This window comes from Lottia gigantea (genome assembly GCF_000327385.1).
Source record: "Lottia gigantea unplaced genomic scaffold LOTGIsca_6, whole genome shotgun sequence".
Taxonomy (NCBI): domain Eukaryota; kingdom Metazoa; phylum Mollusca; class Gastropoda; family Lottiidae; genus Lottia; species Lottia gigantea.
The window spans coordinates 2615517-2634365 of NW_008710049.1; the positions used below are offsets into that span (position 1 = coordinate 2615517).

The following is an 18849-nucleotide window of genomic DNA, read 5'->3' on the forward strand; positions in this document are numbered from 1 at the left end:
CGTTATGGCGCACCTTTAACCTGGAAGAAAACTTATTTTGCATTTAATTATTTTCCTAATATCTACCACTGTATATTGTATAGGGTGTCGTACAGTAAAATTAAAGCTTCACTTCATATTATATAAACTATTTTACGAACCTGTTTCTAAAGTTTAAAGTCACGTAACTTATAATATCTCCTTCACATTCGATCACTGATTCAAATCAAATCAAATCCCCAAAACTCGTAGGAGGCGCAAAATGCATCTTCAATCACTTATCACTATGAATAACGATGGGAAAGGAATTACTACAGATTTATCACTATACACTTGTAAGTAAATGGATGGCTGATTAGATTAATATGTATGATTTATTTATAATTCTATAAACAATTTAATTGTTAAGGTCTGTTGCATTTTTCCCACACTATCATTTATAATATAAACCAAATACCGTGCATTATATAATATATATTTTAGACATAGTGTTGATTCTATATTTCAGTAATGACATTTAGCATGTATATAGTATAAAATGATATGTAGTTGATGAAATGGGTCACAGAAGGGATAGATAACACTCTATTCCAATGACCTCAAATAAAGAAGATCGGGGTTCTATTGATCCACCAAGGGAGAAGGTTATACTTTCATCCAGTGAAACCAGAAGTTTCCTGAATTTCTAACCTAGTTATGAGGTTTTTGCCCGAAAAACATGCCTTCGGGGCTGCCCCCTCTGCCCCCCTCACACGCCCCGCCCCCTGTTTGGTTCCGCCACTGCCAAGAAAAATGACTTACCAGACCAGGTAACCATACACCCTTATAGATCTAGCTACTTTTAATCATTTCACAATATAATACATCATGTTACTTTTTGGGAGGGATTTTTGTTATGGATTTAATGTTTTCAGTAAAATGGAACATTTTCTAAATTATGGTCAATAATTCAAAAGTTGTTTAATTCCATATTTTATCGATCCAAAACAATACACAAATCAAAATAAAATGAAAATTGTAGGTTCTATAGTTATCAACAGCAGATATAATACCTTAATCTGCGTTTCAGAAAAGGCTGCATTCAATAACTGTTTCATTGCTCAGTAATTACAGGCAAAGTTGACGTTAAAACTCCAATCTCTTACCTAGCAAGGGTCAAATCAAAGGACTTTTAAAAGCCATTCCATTAATCGATGAGACAAGAAACACTAGCCAATACCAAGCAAAGAAATAAGGGCATGATTGCACTTCTATTTATTATTCAATAGGGAGAATGAACCTTATTATTTTTTCTCCAAAGAACACTTTTATTTTTCTGATCTAAGACATTGTAAATCCTGTATTGTTTTCGTGTCGCAAACTTTATCAATTTCCGAAATTGCGAAAATACAAAAATACAAAGTACTGGTCATTATGGAAGCAAGACCAACTTGTTCGGTGGGGTTCATTGATTCCCTGGACCTATTTATAAAGGTTCGGTCAATACGCGCTGATAAAAAAGTTGTGTGTTATAAATGTAGACAGTTCACTTCAAGATGATTGCCTCCCTTTATACACGTGGACGTTGCTACCATCCTTCGTTAAACTCTGTTATTCCCATCATAACAGAAATATCTTCATAATTATGTATAATATTCTATATTCCTCTTTTAAGGTATTTTGTACTACTTCAATGAAGATAAGGAACAATCGTCTCCCGAAAATCGAAAAAAGAATAGGCTAATTACCACTGTGCTAACAAATAATTTCTCAAAACATTTTGAATAACGTTGCACGTCTTCATTAATCAAAGTGGTCGTAGAAAAGTTAGAGGTAAAACTTGAGCCAGAAAAAGCACAAATGCTGTGTCATCATTTATTTACATAATAAGTACGTTATAATGCTTTGTCACTTCTATTTAAATGATCGATCAATTGCAGTTACCTGTTCTACTGGTCAAAGCCTTTTAAATTGCAGGTTTGCTTCTTGAATAGGTTAAACATGCTGAACTAAGAATACTGTCCGGGTATTAAATAACGGTCACTGTATCGGCAAGCATGATGATTTAAGGTCGTAGGAATGAATATCTCGGCATTTTTTGTCATTTAGTCTCAAAACATAGTTAATATGCCAATGCGAATATCAAAGGTCGCAGTCATTATCAACGATGGCTGTGATGCAATTAGCCTCATAGCAGATCTTGTTATTGGTCGGGACAAAATAATGTCAGGACATGGCCTTGTCGTTTCTATTTAGACAGATACGTCATCTACCTGAAAAGTTACATGTACTCGATAGAATAAATGCATATTAAGGTAAATAGAAAAGACACATCTAGCTACCGTTTGTTTTACAAATGGAAACCTGTATAATATGATCTACAATACGACTGTCAAAATAAACTGACAAAAATAAATTAATGTTGAAACTACCAGCAGTCCTCTTCAACAATATTTAACTAATATATAACAGGTATTCTAAATTGGGCAAGCTGCCGTGAGATTGGTTTACTGGTAGAATGGTGTTCTTGTAGATATTTGAGAATGCCATGTGTTCACGTCACTATAGATATAAATAGATGCTAGGCTTACAGTCTGGTTGTACGTGTACTTTACCTCTCTAACTTTCCCTCAAACCGAATAGCATAGGTGGCATTCCTTCTTACCGAACTGGCGCTCGTGTGCCTCGTTTTCATCCAAGCTAGATCTGTTTCCCTGCTAACGTGTGTCGTCTGCATTATGGCGTAAAACAAAATGACTGGAACAAAGCTTCAGGTGCGATTGTATCGCGATTCGTTCGCCACACCCTGGGGATTCCGACTTCAGGGTGGCAAGGATCTGAAACAGCCCCTCGTCGTGCAACGGGTAAGTGTCATTATGTTGTGGCTTTACCTTTTATAGAGATGAGTTGAAGGATAATGAGTGACAGAAAAAGTAACAACGTCAACAGACGTTCTAGAGGTTAGTGCCAAGTTTCAGCCTCTTTTCCACCTTTCCTAACAACTCTCCTGTTTTTCGAAGGTAAGTCACACACATTGTTTCTTCTTCCGTTATTTCAGTAATTTCAATAGGCTACTCTCATTGCAATTTAAGCCATTTTCTTAACTGTTAATTAACTGCTGTTAAAGTAATCTGGCTATCTGGATTTAATTAACACTTTATATTGAGCTGAGAAGAGGGAAGTATAGGGTTTATTTGAAACTTCTTAGAGGCAAAAAGTAAAATTTATTATAGTTATAATGCCTATATCATTAATACAGCATAAAAGCTGGCTCGTTATTAAGTGGCTATATAATAAAAACCAGAAAGGTGTAAATCCGTGCCAGATATCATCCTGGTTATATTTCATTGCTTGACCTTCCAGATTGGTTGTGTAGGTCAAGGTGATTCGTTGAAATGATTCTTACAAAAACTATGGAAGTAGGAGGAAACGGTATCGAGGGAATTGTGTTTATTTTAGCATTTTACATAGAATAATTGTTAATCCGAATCACAAACCAAGCAAATATATTCGTGTAGTTACTGGGATAATGATGATAACTATAAATGTGAATCTATTCTTGTTTATAAGCTCTTATGAAAAAAAGATTGGCCTACATCTAGTTTTGTGAAGAAAAAGTATACCAGTAAATAATGAAATTCATCCTGTCTAACATTTCTAAACCTTTTGACTTATCTACTTCATCTACAAATATTTTCTTAGTAAACGGCAAATAATGATTACCATATCGTAATTTATATGAAACATTTTTATTCTTAAAGCGGTAGTTCGTTAAATATCGGATAAAATGAAAACGTTTGGAACAGGAAAACGGAGTTTCAGAAATGGGTACAATAGCAATCATAATGATTTATTTGATATAAACTTAAACCGGAAGTCAATAACTGACAGACGTTTTCAACAGGTGCATTCATTCTGCGAATTGATTAATGCCTAAACGCATGTACGATTGTAATTAACCTGTAAATTGGTTTCGGAATCAACCTTCGTCTCTTCAGTTTCCGTCATTAATGGCTTCGTTGTAGACGCCGTTTTATGACATTATCTTAATCCTAGTACTTAGGTTTTTAAAGAAATTGACGTTCGGTTCAGTTTTGAGCGTACTGACTTACCTCATAACTATCTAGTAGTATGATGCTCCATCCTTCAAATTGTAATATTTTGTGATGGGTTTAAATCACATCAGCTTTATAGTTCTTATATAGATATAGTAAAGAATGGACAATATTACTCAACCTTCACTGTTTTTTGGAAGTAATATACGTCATAGATATAAAGTAACTCTTGATAAACCAGATTTTCGAGTACATATTATTGTTTAATACATTCAATTCACCTACACAACAAAATAGTTTGACTAACCTGACAAAAGTTTTCTCTGCAAAGATAACATGGTCTGTACACCAAGTATTTGATTTGAAGAGGTGATAAATTATTTTGTATTTGAACAGTTGAAATTGGAAGTGTTGCACAAATACTATGAGGTTGTGTCGAGTAGGGTTTCGGACTAGTTGTTCAATGTCATAATCAGACACAAACCATATTAGTGGTTGTATTGGACAGAGTTTAGGACTACAGTAATAGTGGTTGATCTTAGGAATAAATATGAAGTTTGTAATATGGCAGAACCTTGTCGCTTTATTATTAGTGTTCTATTAAATGTATCATAGCAATTGCACATATAGTATGATTGAAACAGGTATATTGTAAGTGTTTAAGCATGATTTCAGACTAATAATAGTTGTACAATATTATGTTCTGTCGATGGTATTTACAATAATCTCTTAGTACCACATGTTCAAACCTTACTACAGTTACTGTAGGTGTGTTAGATTTACCAATTGCCAACCAACCGAACTCTACCAGTTTATGGCCAGCCTATAATGGATATTGTCATTCTATGACTTTGGTAAACGCAGATGAACGTGAAAGGCCCCCGTCAGATCTATTTTGCCAATGAAATGGCATTTAATTCTTGGCACCCATTCTCCTATCAGACGTGCATCTAGACTGATCTTCCACTTTCATCTTTCATATTTGTGTGCACGGACTAACAATTGGTAGCTTATGTACTATCTCGAAGATAGATACGTAGCTGCAGCTGGCTGGCGCTTAGGAATATCTATTAAACCAATGTAATATCCCTTTGGCCTTTACCTATCTTAATAATACATCGGTCGAAAGATAAACATACTCTATATATTATTACGTCAGTAGTTCCTGAACTAAAGGATATATTACATTCCTCAGTGGTGGTATATATTTGATATTTCCTTTGACTGAAGATTTTAACTTGTTTGAAGATCCGTTGATACAACATCGCATATACAATAGTTAATTTTACAAAAAATACATTGCAGTTACATGTTACGAGTTATTTCACTAATTCCATTACGCATAATCCTTTAAAATTAAATACTATAAGTACCAAGCAGACTGTTGTGGTCGGAAATTCTACCGATAATTAAGACAAAACAGGTTTTTCCCGAGAAAGGTAAAAATTCCTTTCGAAATTAAAGTTGTTATACATTGCATAAACATGTTATATTATTAAGAGAAATTCAGTTAAAAACGCCTGGACTCAAAGGAGCTCTGTTGTTAGACAACCTCAAATAGTAAATGAAAATATACTTTCAGACTTTCAAATCTAAATTTTGAATATAATAAACACATAAAGAAAAGAAAATGAAATGAATTTTTTCAATCTTCTGTGAATTTCAATTTTTTGCAAAACAGCAACATTGACTTTGCCTTTGGTTTATAGTACATGCACATTACCAGGCGATCAGACGTTTATTTCATGTCAACCTCATCAATCTGCGTCATTGAAGCCTAGACGACCTGTAGAGGGAGTATAAATTATTTTTAAGATAAACAATAAAATATAGCAAATCGGTCTGAAGATAGATTTTCACTGGCTTTTAATATTTGGGATTGCTGCCAAATCGGATCTCCATACTCTAGCAATGTTTTCACAACAGTTGTATACATATATTAAAATGTGTCGTAATTTTTCAAATTGATAATAAATGATAATAAAACCTGTGTAAATTACAACTATACGGTTTGTAACATGTTGAAATAGATAAGATGTTTTAGAAGTTTTTGAAATGGTTCCAGTTATTAAAACAATGTCAGGATAACCTAGGTAGTTATTTCATGTTTTATAAATAAATATAACTAAGTGCAATGTGGTAGGTAAGATGGTTCGATCACCTTTGATTTTATGTTTGTGTTGATGTCTTGTACTATATTCCATTTTTCTTCAATCAATCACTTTTATCCACTCTTAGATCGCAATTTTAGTTGGTCAAAGCATATAATCTCAAATTGAGTATTCAAATCACTTTTGCAAATCATCATTTTTTGTGGAAAATATCGGGAATATGTGATTCTGTGACGTTTACTGGAAGTAATTTGAAGGCTCTTCTTTCAAAGTCTGTTTTGTTGGTATCACGTGAGATATTGAACATCTTTGTCTTATAAGTTTTATCAGCTGGTCACTTTGACATCATCAAAGTAATATTGAGATCAGAAGGTCTATAAAGGCATTCCATGATAATGTAACCTTTGAAAGAACAATATATTATGGTATTTAATGTTCTTGGATTCATTGTAGTTTGTCTATCTCTTTGAAGCGTATGTCTACAAACGGTATTCCGTCATACAAGAGCAATAAATGACTATAAAATATTAATAAACCACTCACAACGTAAATTTTATATTATTTAATCATAAATAAAGAAATGTGTTCCGAAACGGATCAATGTTCTATATCTAGAAAAGTACCATCAAGATTTTTCTCACCGGTGGACATTGCCACAACAGCAATCTGTTGTCGTGTGCTATTCTGGTGGGTTAATACCCCTAAAAATATCATATTCCCCATTGTATCGGGTGTTTGTAACATTTATCTTGTCATAATCATAGATGTATATAATAACATTATTATTGTTATCAGTTACCTCCCTTGAACTGTTGAAATTGGACGGTAATATTTCCATCAGTTACCTCCCCTGAACTGTTAAAATTTCGTAATAATATTTTCAACAGTTACCTCCCTTGATATATTTGAATCGGTCAGTCAAGTCGTGTTTTTTCTTCTTTTTACAATTCTGTATGTCGTATTTGTTGAACAGCAATTGCTGGGTGGCGCCATGTAGGGTATGCTTACTCTTCCATATACTTTACTTTTTATGAAATACTTCCGCATATGAACAGTTCATTAGCTGCTACCAATGTTTTGCCAGGTTGATTTGAATTTGAATTTGTTTTGCTCTTCGAATCGTTAGTACCTAGGTATGTATTATAATAATGGACAGATCGTTTGTAACTCACTCATCGTATTCTAATTCGAGATTATATGTTTGTATAGGTTTTGATGTGCTATTAGTAAACAATGAACATGTAACTTCAGTTATATCGATTTTATTCTGTAAATACTTTGGTACCATAACCTGCAGCTGGTAATTTACAAATTTCATACTGAGATTGAGTATCCTGAGTAGAAATTGCTTGGATATTTTTCAACTTTATTAATCAAGGGAAATAACTACATCCTAGTGATATATTTTTATTGTGTTGGTACAGTTCTGAAGTTCTCAGGATTTATACTATAAAGTAGATATTTCCTTCTCATTACAATATGTATGATGTATTATCACGTAAATTCAACTTGAGCTATAACCAGGCTCGTTTGCATGGGTTGCAATAGCTGATAGAGACTCATTTCAGCTTCAATAAAGTCGAATTTTGCAGTAAAGTTCCATTGCTCCAGCCCACCCCCTTTTTTTTGGTTACGAGCCTAGCTCTGACATTAATATGTTTACATTTTCGATTTATGTAATTACATTTTAGTTTTTATCTACCGAAGTATTTTTTTACAATGATGCAATAGAAACTTTTTAGTATCTTTTTATGTATACTATTTTTCTGTTTTGATACATTTGGTGTACAATAAGTACACATTTTGACATTTCGAAATCAGTGTTTAGATTTACATACATTAAGCATTGAATAACTCGATCATGTTTCCTGTAGCTCAGCGAATCTCTTGTGATGAAAACCTTGAATAGTTGCCAGTAAGCATAATAGAATGTGTTGGCATCAATAGTAAAATAAACCTTGTATCCATTTACCCTATTACACTAGTTAATTGGTATGCAATATTATTAACTAGTCTACTGAAATACGGACTTATCATTTATTTACATGGTCCGTTCATTATACATTGATGTTTACTTTTTTTAAGCAGCGTGTCTACATTTGGGAAAATGAATCAATAATACCCTATAGTTCATTGGGCTAATTGTTCTAAAGTATGATAAGTTGTTTTTAATTTGTTACTTATAAAGACCCTACCATCTGAATGTGACACAAATACTACCATGAAGTGTATCGATATGATATTGATATTGTTTTCAGTGAAGTCTTGTGTCGGTAATATAAATCTTTGATTAAAGTTTTTGTTGGAACCATTCCTATTCCCTGTTTTAATGAATTTCTTACAATTCAAGAATAAATAATCATTTCTTTTACATGGCGAACTATTCACACCGTTCTAATCTCGTCATTGTTATTGATACAGGATCACATCCAAAGATAATTAGAATGATACAAATGGAAACCTTAAACTTCTGCGATGCACATACATAGACTATAGAAAACTTCTCTTTAATCACTTTCGATACAATCAGAACAACAACCTACATCTAGACTGTCAAGAACACAGCCACATTTCAACGATAGCATTATTAGTAAGCACACTGTTTGGCGATACCCCCATCACTTGTTACTTTGACTCTGAATGTAACTATTTGCATTTTTACAAAATACCAGCTGATCTAAAGAAAGTTCGAATACAAAGTCACAAAAGACTTACGCCATTAGAAGTAAAAAATTTGTTAAAAATGAGAAGTAATCCTTTTGATTATGAAGTTTCCGTTTTTTCATAATGAAAACCATATGAAACTGTTCGTTCTGAACATTTCTACTTCTTTCTTGCTGTGGTACTCGTTATCTTTGCTATCTTCAACTGTAGATAGATTTATATTTCTCGTAAATTGACGATTAAATTCAGCATGAAGTGGTCTCTCAGATAATTTCAAGATACGTTTATGAAAAATAATGATGTTTCGTTGAATCTGCCAAATTATTGATGTAACATAGAGCAGAACGAGTTAATGGGATATACAGAAAGCATCATTAAGTAATTTTGATAGTGTTAGTGTTTTGGTGTTAGTGTTAATAAACAGAATACAGATGGCATCGGTTACTTTGAGTGTTATAGTAACAAAGCTATAGGCCTAGTCTACCTAGATCTAGCATGCTCTTTACGCATAGTGTTACTATATTCGACATGGGATATCTACAAAACGTGTACAAACTAAGGTGAAGGGTGCAGAGATTCTTCAAAGGGAAGTTACTCGTGGGCAACTGTGAAATACAAAGGTATCACTTTCGATACAATGGCGATACCAAATGCTGTGACTATGAGACATTTTCTAGGACTCGATAAACCAATCGTAAGCTTTTTCCTTTTATCTTTGAATGTTTTGTTAAGATATCATCATTGTATGTTTTGTGTTTCTGATAAAATCAGCGTGTATGTGATATACGTCATTATTACGTCATGCCGTCATGCCAGTTGAAATTGTGTGGAATGGAAATGTGTCAGCTATAATTGCATCCGTCATCTGAATAATGTACTTCAACGTATTCAATATATTCATATAATATATTATCCACAATATGATGACTAGATATGGTTGAAGTTATTGAGATATTATGGCATCACGATCAAACAGTCCGTCTGATATTTATTATCTATTCTTACTATATATACTGACTGGCTTATTCTGGCTAACATCTAACATAAAACACGTGGTGAACTTTTGATTGAAATGTTTTTTCTAGGTCATAGGAGTTTGTTTTCTTTGACCGGAAGTAGTTTTCTTACTATTTGCATTTTTCAATCCATATCCAGTATTGCCTGTCTGGATGTTGGATCACTTTCAAATCCGGAAATTGAGTTGAAGGGTTATTATTAATTAAAGTAATTGGATGTTTCACGCTCGATCAATCAGCCTGATTACTGATATTTTGTTCTCACCCTTACCTTCGTCTGACCTTGAATAAGATGAGATATGGTTTCAGAGTTGGAAGTTAGCCAATCGTGATGTTAAGATTAACATGTTTAGCGTATCTTCCTACAATTTATGCTTCCCTTTCATTTTAGCATTCCATGAAAATCTTGTTTAGAATTGTATAAAGAGGACATTTGTCTCAAAGTTTCAGTTTATAATTTTGTTTAATTAGAAACTGAAAATGTCTTTCATGCATTTCTCAAATCCTGGATACCATCCAAATATGCATCATCCCTAGGAAGTTTAAAATTGCTGATTAAGTTCATTAAGACATATCTAATCAATATTTGAGATAAATTGAATGTAAAGTTAAGAGCTGGTACGAGTTGTTTATAGAAAGTGAAAGTCAGTAGCGTGTTAACTGAAAAGGAAGGGTGAAATATGATCTCCCTGCCTTACTCCGCTGCCAAATGTTTCACCCACTCATCTCGTCAGGTAGTAATAGGTAAACAATCTTTATATAATATCTCTTGTAATATTTTATAAATCTTTTATTATTTATTACTTAATAATGTAATTACAAAGTTCATAATTAATTAATTGATCAAAATAATTATTGAGAGTTAAAAAATGTATCCAAATTATCTGAATTATCAACGTTTTCTTTTTGATAGCAGGTTACTCTCGTTGGGAAAAGACACGGTTATCAATACATAGTACATAGTAATCCATTTGCTAATTTATAAAATCTGAAACAGAAAGTGGCAGTAAAGGTTCTTATCATTACTTATTATTAGTTAATTTACAGGATTCAAGCAGTTTAGACTTGACTTCTATGTAAATTTATCAATTAACTTGCTTTAAGAATTTGTTTGCAATTTAGTGATGAAAGGTTAAACAGACCAATAGGTCTATGTAATATAATAATGAAGTAAAAGTAGCACAAGTACTGTCATTGTTAATGTTAACAACTTATCAGTACCTCAACAAATCTTCATACTTATACCACAAATATACAGTTGCCATAGTGACGTGTTTATTTTCTACCTTGTGCACAAGAGAATTGGTAACTGCAAGTACCGGTAACCTGACAGATTTTGGAACTCTTTGGAATTTCAGGTGATAACATTAGAATTTTAAGTGTGTATCAATTAGGATTTATTATTGAGATAATGTGATTTATCAGTGGGTAAAGGAATATATTTCTGTAAGAAAGGTGGGTCTTGAAAATATTTATAGCTGGCGTAAGGTAAGTACAATGTATATAATTACATAGCTCTATATATAATACTACTGATAAAAAATTTCGTTTCAAGGTAAGTGTCATGACTTTTTATTGTTTAGTGTATAGGTTATTTCTAGTGCATCATTTTCTATGGCTATCGTCTAATTTAAACTCCATGTATCATTTATTTGTAATTGGAATACATGTATTTATAGAGAGAGACATGGTGCACAAACTTCTAAAATTTTTGTATAAGGGCGCTATCCCTTATTTTTTTATTGTCATGTTGAAATGTAAGTTTTTGTAGAATATCTCGTGTATTGATTCATGGACTTTATCAGCATTAGTTTAGTAATGTGATTAACAATTTGTTTTAGGGTGCCATTCAAATTCCACAGACCGTCTTGTTTCTTTCAACTATTGTACAAATGTTCTTAGTGTATTGCTTCGTCATTAGAACAGTTGGACACCTTTTGTTTCTCAATCAAGAGAAGTTAATTATCTGAAGCAGAATTCTAACAAATGAATGACACAATAAAGATAATGTAGATAACGCTTTCTTTTTTCTTTAAATCATGTTTGTAAGAATTCCTCAATCATTTTCACTGGGATAAACGGATCATCTTTGACTTAAAGCAAAAATAGCTGACTTAATGTTTATTGTTCAAGAAACGCCTTTGCCAAGTTCATATAGCACTGTATACATTATGTGATCTGGTCGATAGCCAAGCCATATTAACATGATGTAATTTTCAGAGCCGGTCTATGTCAATGTGGTCATACTGACAAATCCGGTGTTCTTTTACCCCGATTCAGTGTACTAAACCAAACCCATTAGATTTCTGAAACAACATTACCAGAGGCATATCTTAATCAGAAGCCCCAGGAACCATTCATGTTTTCTTAATGTCTGGAATTTGCAATCAAGCGTCGAACTGAAAGTAGTTTGTTTGATATTAATGATTATTAGTATGGGTGGAATTCATGTGGAATTACAGTATCAACAGATTGAAGTCATAAACAGATAATATCACTTTCAGCACTGACCATAAACATTGAACATTCTACTGATTTATGGAAGCCTTTGTAGGCCAAATCATAAGGCGAGCAGTTGAAAAGTCTTAAATGAGAGATTCTGACACAACCAAAATTCAGTTCCAAAAAGATAAACAAAACTCTAAAACTTGTTGGTGTCTTTCTTGTGTGACATTCATTTGCTTCCACTCAATAAGTTGTCATGTAATCGAATGCCACATCCAGGCGGTTAACTCTACAGATAAAGTCTTAAAGATTAAGAATTGTTAGTAAAAGAACATTATTGATGATTGTGCTATTTTCGATTTCTCAGCTTTATCATTTAATGGTTTATTTTTGGAGTCGAGTTCTATTATAAGAATTTTGCGAAGTTTGAAATCGTCTAATTAAGCCAAGGTTTGTTAAATTCCATCAAAATCACTAACTCAGATTATTGGGAAAAGAAACGAATATATGTTGATATACCGGTAGGAGAACATATATTCCACATTGATAAGTTGGAAACTTGTCAAAACTGTTGAATTGTTTTCAAGTCATTAATAGAAGATGTAGAGAGAGCTGTTTATTCTAAGATAGAATCTATAGTGAAAATAGACTCATAGTTGATCTCTTGTTTCCGTTATCATATCAGATGTTTCTTGGGTTGTTTCTTTCTGAGTGGTGGATTCGTGTTTATTCATATTGATGCCTAACATGAGTGGTGGCGAAAGTTTAGTTTGGTCAAAATGTTGACTCATCTGATGATAACTCAGTGTTACACATCAATTATTTATCATGCAAATATGTCCCCTATATGTTGTTAAAATGCTCTGAACCCTTCTCTGTCAACAATATGCTGAGTTTAGATTGTAGACTAGCCAGCTGTGAGATTTTCATTGTTAAGATATTAAACTGATCGCCGTAGTCCAATCAGTTGGCCAATACAAAGATGATTAAATAAATGGTCATTGTTTATCATTCCAGGTGTTTTGTAACAGTCCAGCAGAAGGTCAACTCCAGAGAGGTGACATTATCGATTCCATTGGTATAAAGAGAGGGGTAGACCTAAGTCATAAACAAGCCCAGGACTCACTTAAGCACGGCGGGGGACAGATCGAACTAGCTGTAACCAGGTACTATAATTTTAAACATTCATTCCATCTCCCTTAACGCTTTAAGCAGTACCATTTTGTTAGATTGCCTTTTATTTTATGTCACAAGTTTTTTAACAGTTTTTGAGGACTACATGTATTTAAGGTTGACAGTTGATTTCTAACGCGATTTCATGCAGGACGTTTTTGGGAATCAAAAACGATTTTTTTGTGATGAAATAATTATTTTCTTGTTCACCCTTATTTAAGATTGGACATATTGTGTGTGAAATGTATGTATGACTCTATTTCAGACCATCGGGTAACGTGAACATTGGTATTGTACCACAGAATATCACTCCAGTTAGTACACGAGCGCCACAACAGGTACGCTAGAATATCTTAGTTTCAATTCATCAGGCAGTAAATTGATTTCTTTAACTTAATTAAGCATCTTTTTTTTAAAACTTTAATTGCTCTGAGAATAAAATTTTATTTATTAATGAATAAAATATAATGTTTAATTTTAATCTCCTTCCACCAAATATTATTTATATACTATATCATATCCGTCCTACCGTTTTACCAATTCCTGCATTTAAAAAGATACCTTGCTGCCTCCGCTTAAGCAATTATAATAGCACACATAAACTCATACATCATAGCTTCATTGTAAGAGTACCTGCCTTACCTTCCATTACTAATACAATATAACCTCACTAACCCCCTCATAACGATCCTTTTCTGTATCCTTATTTATATAGAATTTTGATCCTTCTCCGGAACAGAAACCACAGATGCCGCAACCACGACCATATGGACACCAACCAAAGAAAGTTACTGTGAGTAAATATGGAGGCGGAGGTCCTACTTTCGGAGCTGAGTTTGGCGGTACTCCAGCATCAATGCCAACACAAAGTGGAAATTATAGACCAGTCGAACAATATAATATGCTAAATAAAGTACAGGGAAGTTTGGATAATATCATTCTTTCTCCACGTACACCAGAAGCTTCACCGTCTCAAGCTCCTTTCTATCAGGCATACGATCCCTACAACCCACCCCAATATCAAGAGCCCCAACAACAATACATGTCGACAGGTGAGAGATTGGACAGAATGAAAGAATTACAAGGTGAATATGCTGATCAGTCAGCCCCCGCCTATGATCCAATACAACCCCCTCGTCATAAATATGGTTACCAATCTACTGCCGAGAGACTGGAACAAGTAGATCCGGAAGATGAAGAAAATAAAATCCCTGTGTGGGAGAGAAGACAGGCATTCACGGGACCATCCTCTTATGCGCATGGTAGGCTTTAGTTCCTTTAGGTATCTTCATGTTTTATTCTATATGTTATAATTCTATTTTAATCGAAAACATTATTGCCAATTATCTGAAATTATAGAAAAAGTTCAAGTCGTTATATGTATCTTTATTCTCGAAATAAATAACTGGAAAAGTATCATATAAAAAAAGAAAACAAAATAACAATGAATTAATTTATGATGAATGACCCCTTTACATGCGCTTAGTCTCCTCCACTGTTATCTGCTTGTGATCTTTTGGTGTCATCTAAAGTGTTTAAATGAGGTTGTACGATTTTATGATTAGCCACTAAATACTAAATTCAAAACCTTTCGAGAATAATGATAATGTTTAACAGTTCGACTGCTTTCCAAAAAGATATCAACATGATCTGTCTTACTCTTTTTGTATACTGAATATTTTTCTTGCTACAAAACATGAAGATATTAGAATTTATTTTAGATTATATGTTATGTATGTTCTTATACACTGTGTGTGTTGTTTTCTATAATTTTCGCTGAACACAGGTAATACTTGGGTGCTTCTTGAACTTTAGCTAGTGGACCTTCCGCCCTGTCACCTTAGTTATATACTCGTAGATGAATATTGCTCGCCGCCGTGAATTTCCATATTTATAGGTATCCAGTTCTATTCCTTTGCACTCTCACAATGACACAAACCATTGTCTTCTCCTTGCGAACATATGGACCTTCTATTAGTATATGTATATATTGTATGTATATATTTCACAATCTGTATGTTGGTCGCCATAACTCTTGTCTTATTATATTTTATATTGTCCTATTTAGGTGGTCAGTATCATTCCATATCTGCACAAAAATAACAAAACGTAGATTATTCTTTGAAAAAATAATAGACTTTTAATTCGTTCACAATTACGATTTTCTAATATTATTAATTTAGATCTAGGTAGAATTTAAAATTTGTTCTATTAATAAACGGTTCAATCATTAATCCTATTAAGCAGTTAAAATTATTAACGACAATATTCCACTTAACTTGCTTTCAGATGCAACGAGCTCATCAGGGGCTACTGACGGTATAGTCTCTTCATCCAAACACACTGTAGTTGATTTACCTGTCACAACCTATTCCATGCTTAAAGCATTTCACACTTACAAATTTCAACCAATATTTACTCCGATATTTATATTACATCTTAACCAGACCTATCTTGCTTGTGTCGGAGAATATACATATTAAGAATATGTGAAATAAATAAACCTCTTACCTTTGACAATTCCATTCTGCATATAGTTTTCCAACTAACATTTTACCCATCATCTCCAATGATACTGGTAGGACGTAAAACTCCATGCATTTCATTTCATTTCCAATGATACTGCGACACGATTACAATCCCTCTCTGATTCGATAGTGTTTTCAATCATTGATTTCCGTCTTGTAAAAGTTTTAGCGACATAGGGACAGAAATATCCTGTTATAATATACAATATGATCATAATATTGATATTTATAATGAATTCTTGTATTGTCAACTGTTTCTGATATTATTGTGTGCCGTGTGTTTAGTTTGAATTACCTCCCTTCACAACTCCTGGTTCTGTTCTTCGTTTATATCTTTATTGTTATTTTTCATTTCATTTGAATCTTTCTTATCTCAAGAGCTTTTATTTTATTTTTTCTCGGCAAACTTTACTGTATCTGTGACTCTCAATTAACGTGTTCAAATCTGTCGTATTTTCATTTTAATAACAATTCTGTGATATTTTGTCTCATTACAATATTAATGATTTTAATGCTTTATTTTTTCAAGAGGCAAGACCTATTAAGCCAAAGAGACCACCACCGAAATTTAGAAAACCAACTGGTCCTGTTGTTGGTACAGATTATTCTAAAGTTGGTATTGATTATAGACAGGAGCGTCCACATAGTGGTGTTTGGAAGCCTCAACCACATTCTCAACCACACCACCACCATCAACGAACTTCTAGTCAACCTGATGCCACAAGCTATACACCTTCACCTTACGAAGATGGGGAGCCCACAGTTCCAGTCTGGAGAAATACCTTGAAAACTTCTGGAGTTAAGCCATGGGAAGAAGATTTGGATTATGGTTCTCGTCAACCAGCACCTGAAGTTCATGAAGCGCCAAGGTTGGTTCCTTATGATCCACCAACATCGGCACAACCCCACGCTACTTCAAACAATACTTATAATGAGGGCACCGATCCTAATGTTGTTCATTTACAGTATAATTCGCCAATGGGTTTATATTCGAATGATAAAGTGCAAGAAACAATAGACAGCCAATCAAGACTTAAAGCAGCGCAAATGGTCTCGTAAGTTGGCAATAATCTAGAGCAGTCGTGTTGAACTAGCTTGTAGTTAGAAAATTTGACCGCCACTTAGCCAACCTTGATTGTTAATAAGTTGTATAGATATAGGCATAGTTGGTTAGGTAGAGATATTCATATATCCATCAGTGAATCTTCCCCCAATCAACCATTCCCTATTCCTTTCTCCATAGTGCAGTATAAATATCCCTTGTGCGTACATCGCATATTCCCTTCAGTATTCTTATGAGCTTTCAGTTATCATCATTTTCAGTTTGGAAATTTCGCAACACCATCAAAATAAATTGTCACTAATCTTTTATCATCAAAATACACAAACAAGGCGATTTGTAGTCATACGACTTCAGGCCAATGTATCCACAGTGGGAAAAAAGGCTTGATCATTGAGTTGTTCTTAGGAATTTTCACCAAAAGCCATCGATTATGCTTACGCTATACAACTTATTAAAATTAGACAAAAGCTGAAAGCATCTTGATTTTAAAGAAAATGAGTCATAGATTATATTATATTATTATAAGTAGTAGGGGTTCGTAATGGTCAGGATTTATTTATTCATAATTGCATTAAAAGTGGCATTACAGACGCAATGCAGCGACTATTATAATATTGCGCGATTTAATGCGCATACGTTACACCAGATCCTAGATACCACTGAAATTGGAATAGGGATCAATGATTGGTTGATTCAGTATCCCAGTTGCAAATGAGATTTGTGCCACATACATTTGCTATCATGCTAGTTGCATGGAATGTTTAGCAGTAGATAGAATTGACCCATCTCACAAGTCTACCCTTTTCTTCCAGGCATATCAAAACCATACAAATCAAGTTGTGAGAACCAATTTTTAAATTTTACTGTTTTCAATCTTCCGTCCCTCCCTTTTTTTCCTTCTAACTCTTATAGAATCTTTAACATTAATATATTTAATGGCGGGTTTAGAACACATGAGTTTCCAGATAAATAGTTGACACATAATGTTGTCTAGAAATTACAAGAAATATATTTAGCATGAGTGTTTTATTTCAGTTATTTCAAATTTGAGGCTTTTCGAGAATGTTGCTTTGAAGTACTTAAGATGCGCTTTTCTTTCCCACCTATTAGCTATGTGATCTCTAAGCTCATCGCAATACTCATGTGTTCTATATTAGCCATCTAAATATTGGTGTAATTCTTTAAGTTATCGTTACATTTAATATTCAACAACAGCTTCACAAACTGATTAGTCAGAAAAGAAGTTGTTTCTCGGGACGTTCCTATTTTAAAGGTGTTTGTTAACGGTATGTTAAGCATTGCTTTTTGTTGTAATTCTTTAGAATTCTTTGGGCGTGAAGATTGAACAATTTATCTTGGAAATTTGATTTCAAAACAATTTTAACATTTCTATTTTTGCTTAGCTGTCGTAAATTGGAGAGGGTTTGTAGTTACACTTCTTAAAGCTGTAGCTTTTCTTTCTGCAATACTTGTAACTTAATACTGGCTTTTCCGAAAGCTCGAAACATGCTAACCTCGTTCCTTGCTCACCTATAAATCAAAATGGATTCTTAATCAGAAATGAGAAAATTTTACCAAAATAGCTATTTCTGACTTTGATTATTCCACACTGCCATTAATGGCTACAACAACATAGCATGTTTCGGGTTATATATTAGGATGTATCTGTATTTCTTTGCATACTCTGTCGACTCTTTCCTCTTGCTGTCTACTGTAGTTTCTCATCTTGAGACTTGAGACGAATATTTTAAAATAATATTTAAGATATAATTTCTTATTGCCTGACTGCTTGATGTCTTGATGTTGTAAAGTAACGTGACAAAGACGTTTATTCTA

General features: G+C 33.4%; 1 protein-coding gene across 1 annotated transcript; it reads left to right on the forward strand.

The window, feature by feature from the left end:
* Window positions 1–2726: 2726 nt before the first annotated feature.
* Window positions 2727–16979, forward strand: LOTGIDRAFT_95070 (hypothetical protein; the record flags this gene model as incomplete). Its single annotated transcript, XM_009063891.1, has 4 exons — window positions 2727–2839; window positions 13281–13415; window positions 14221–14345; window positions 16813–16979. Coding segments are annotated over 4 exons (540 nt in total), but the record flags the coding sequence as incomplete, so codon positions are not given.
* Between the last annotated feature and the right edge of the window lie 1870 nt (window positions 16980–18849).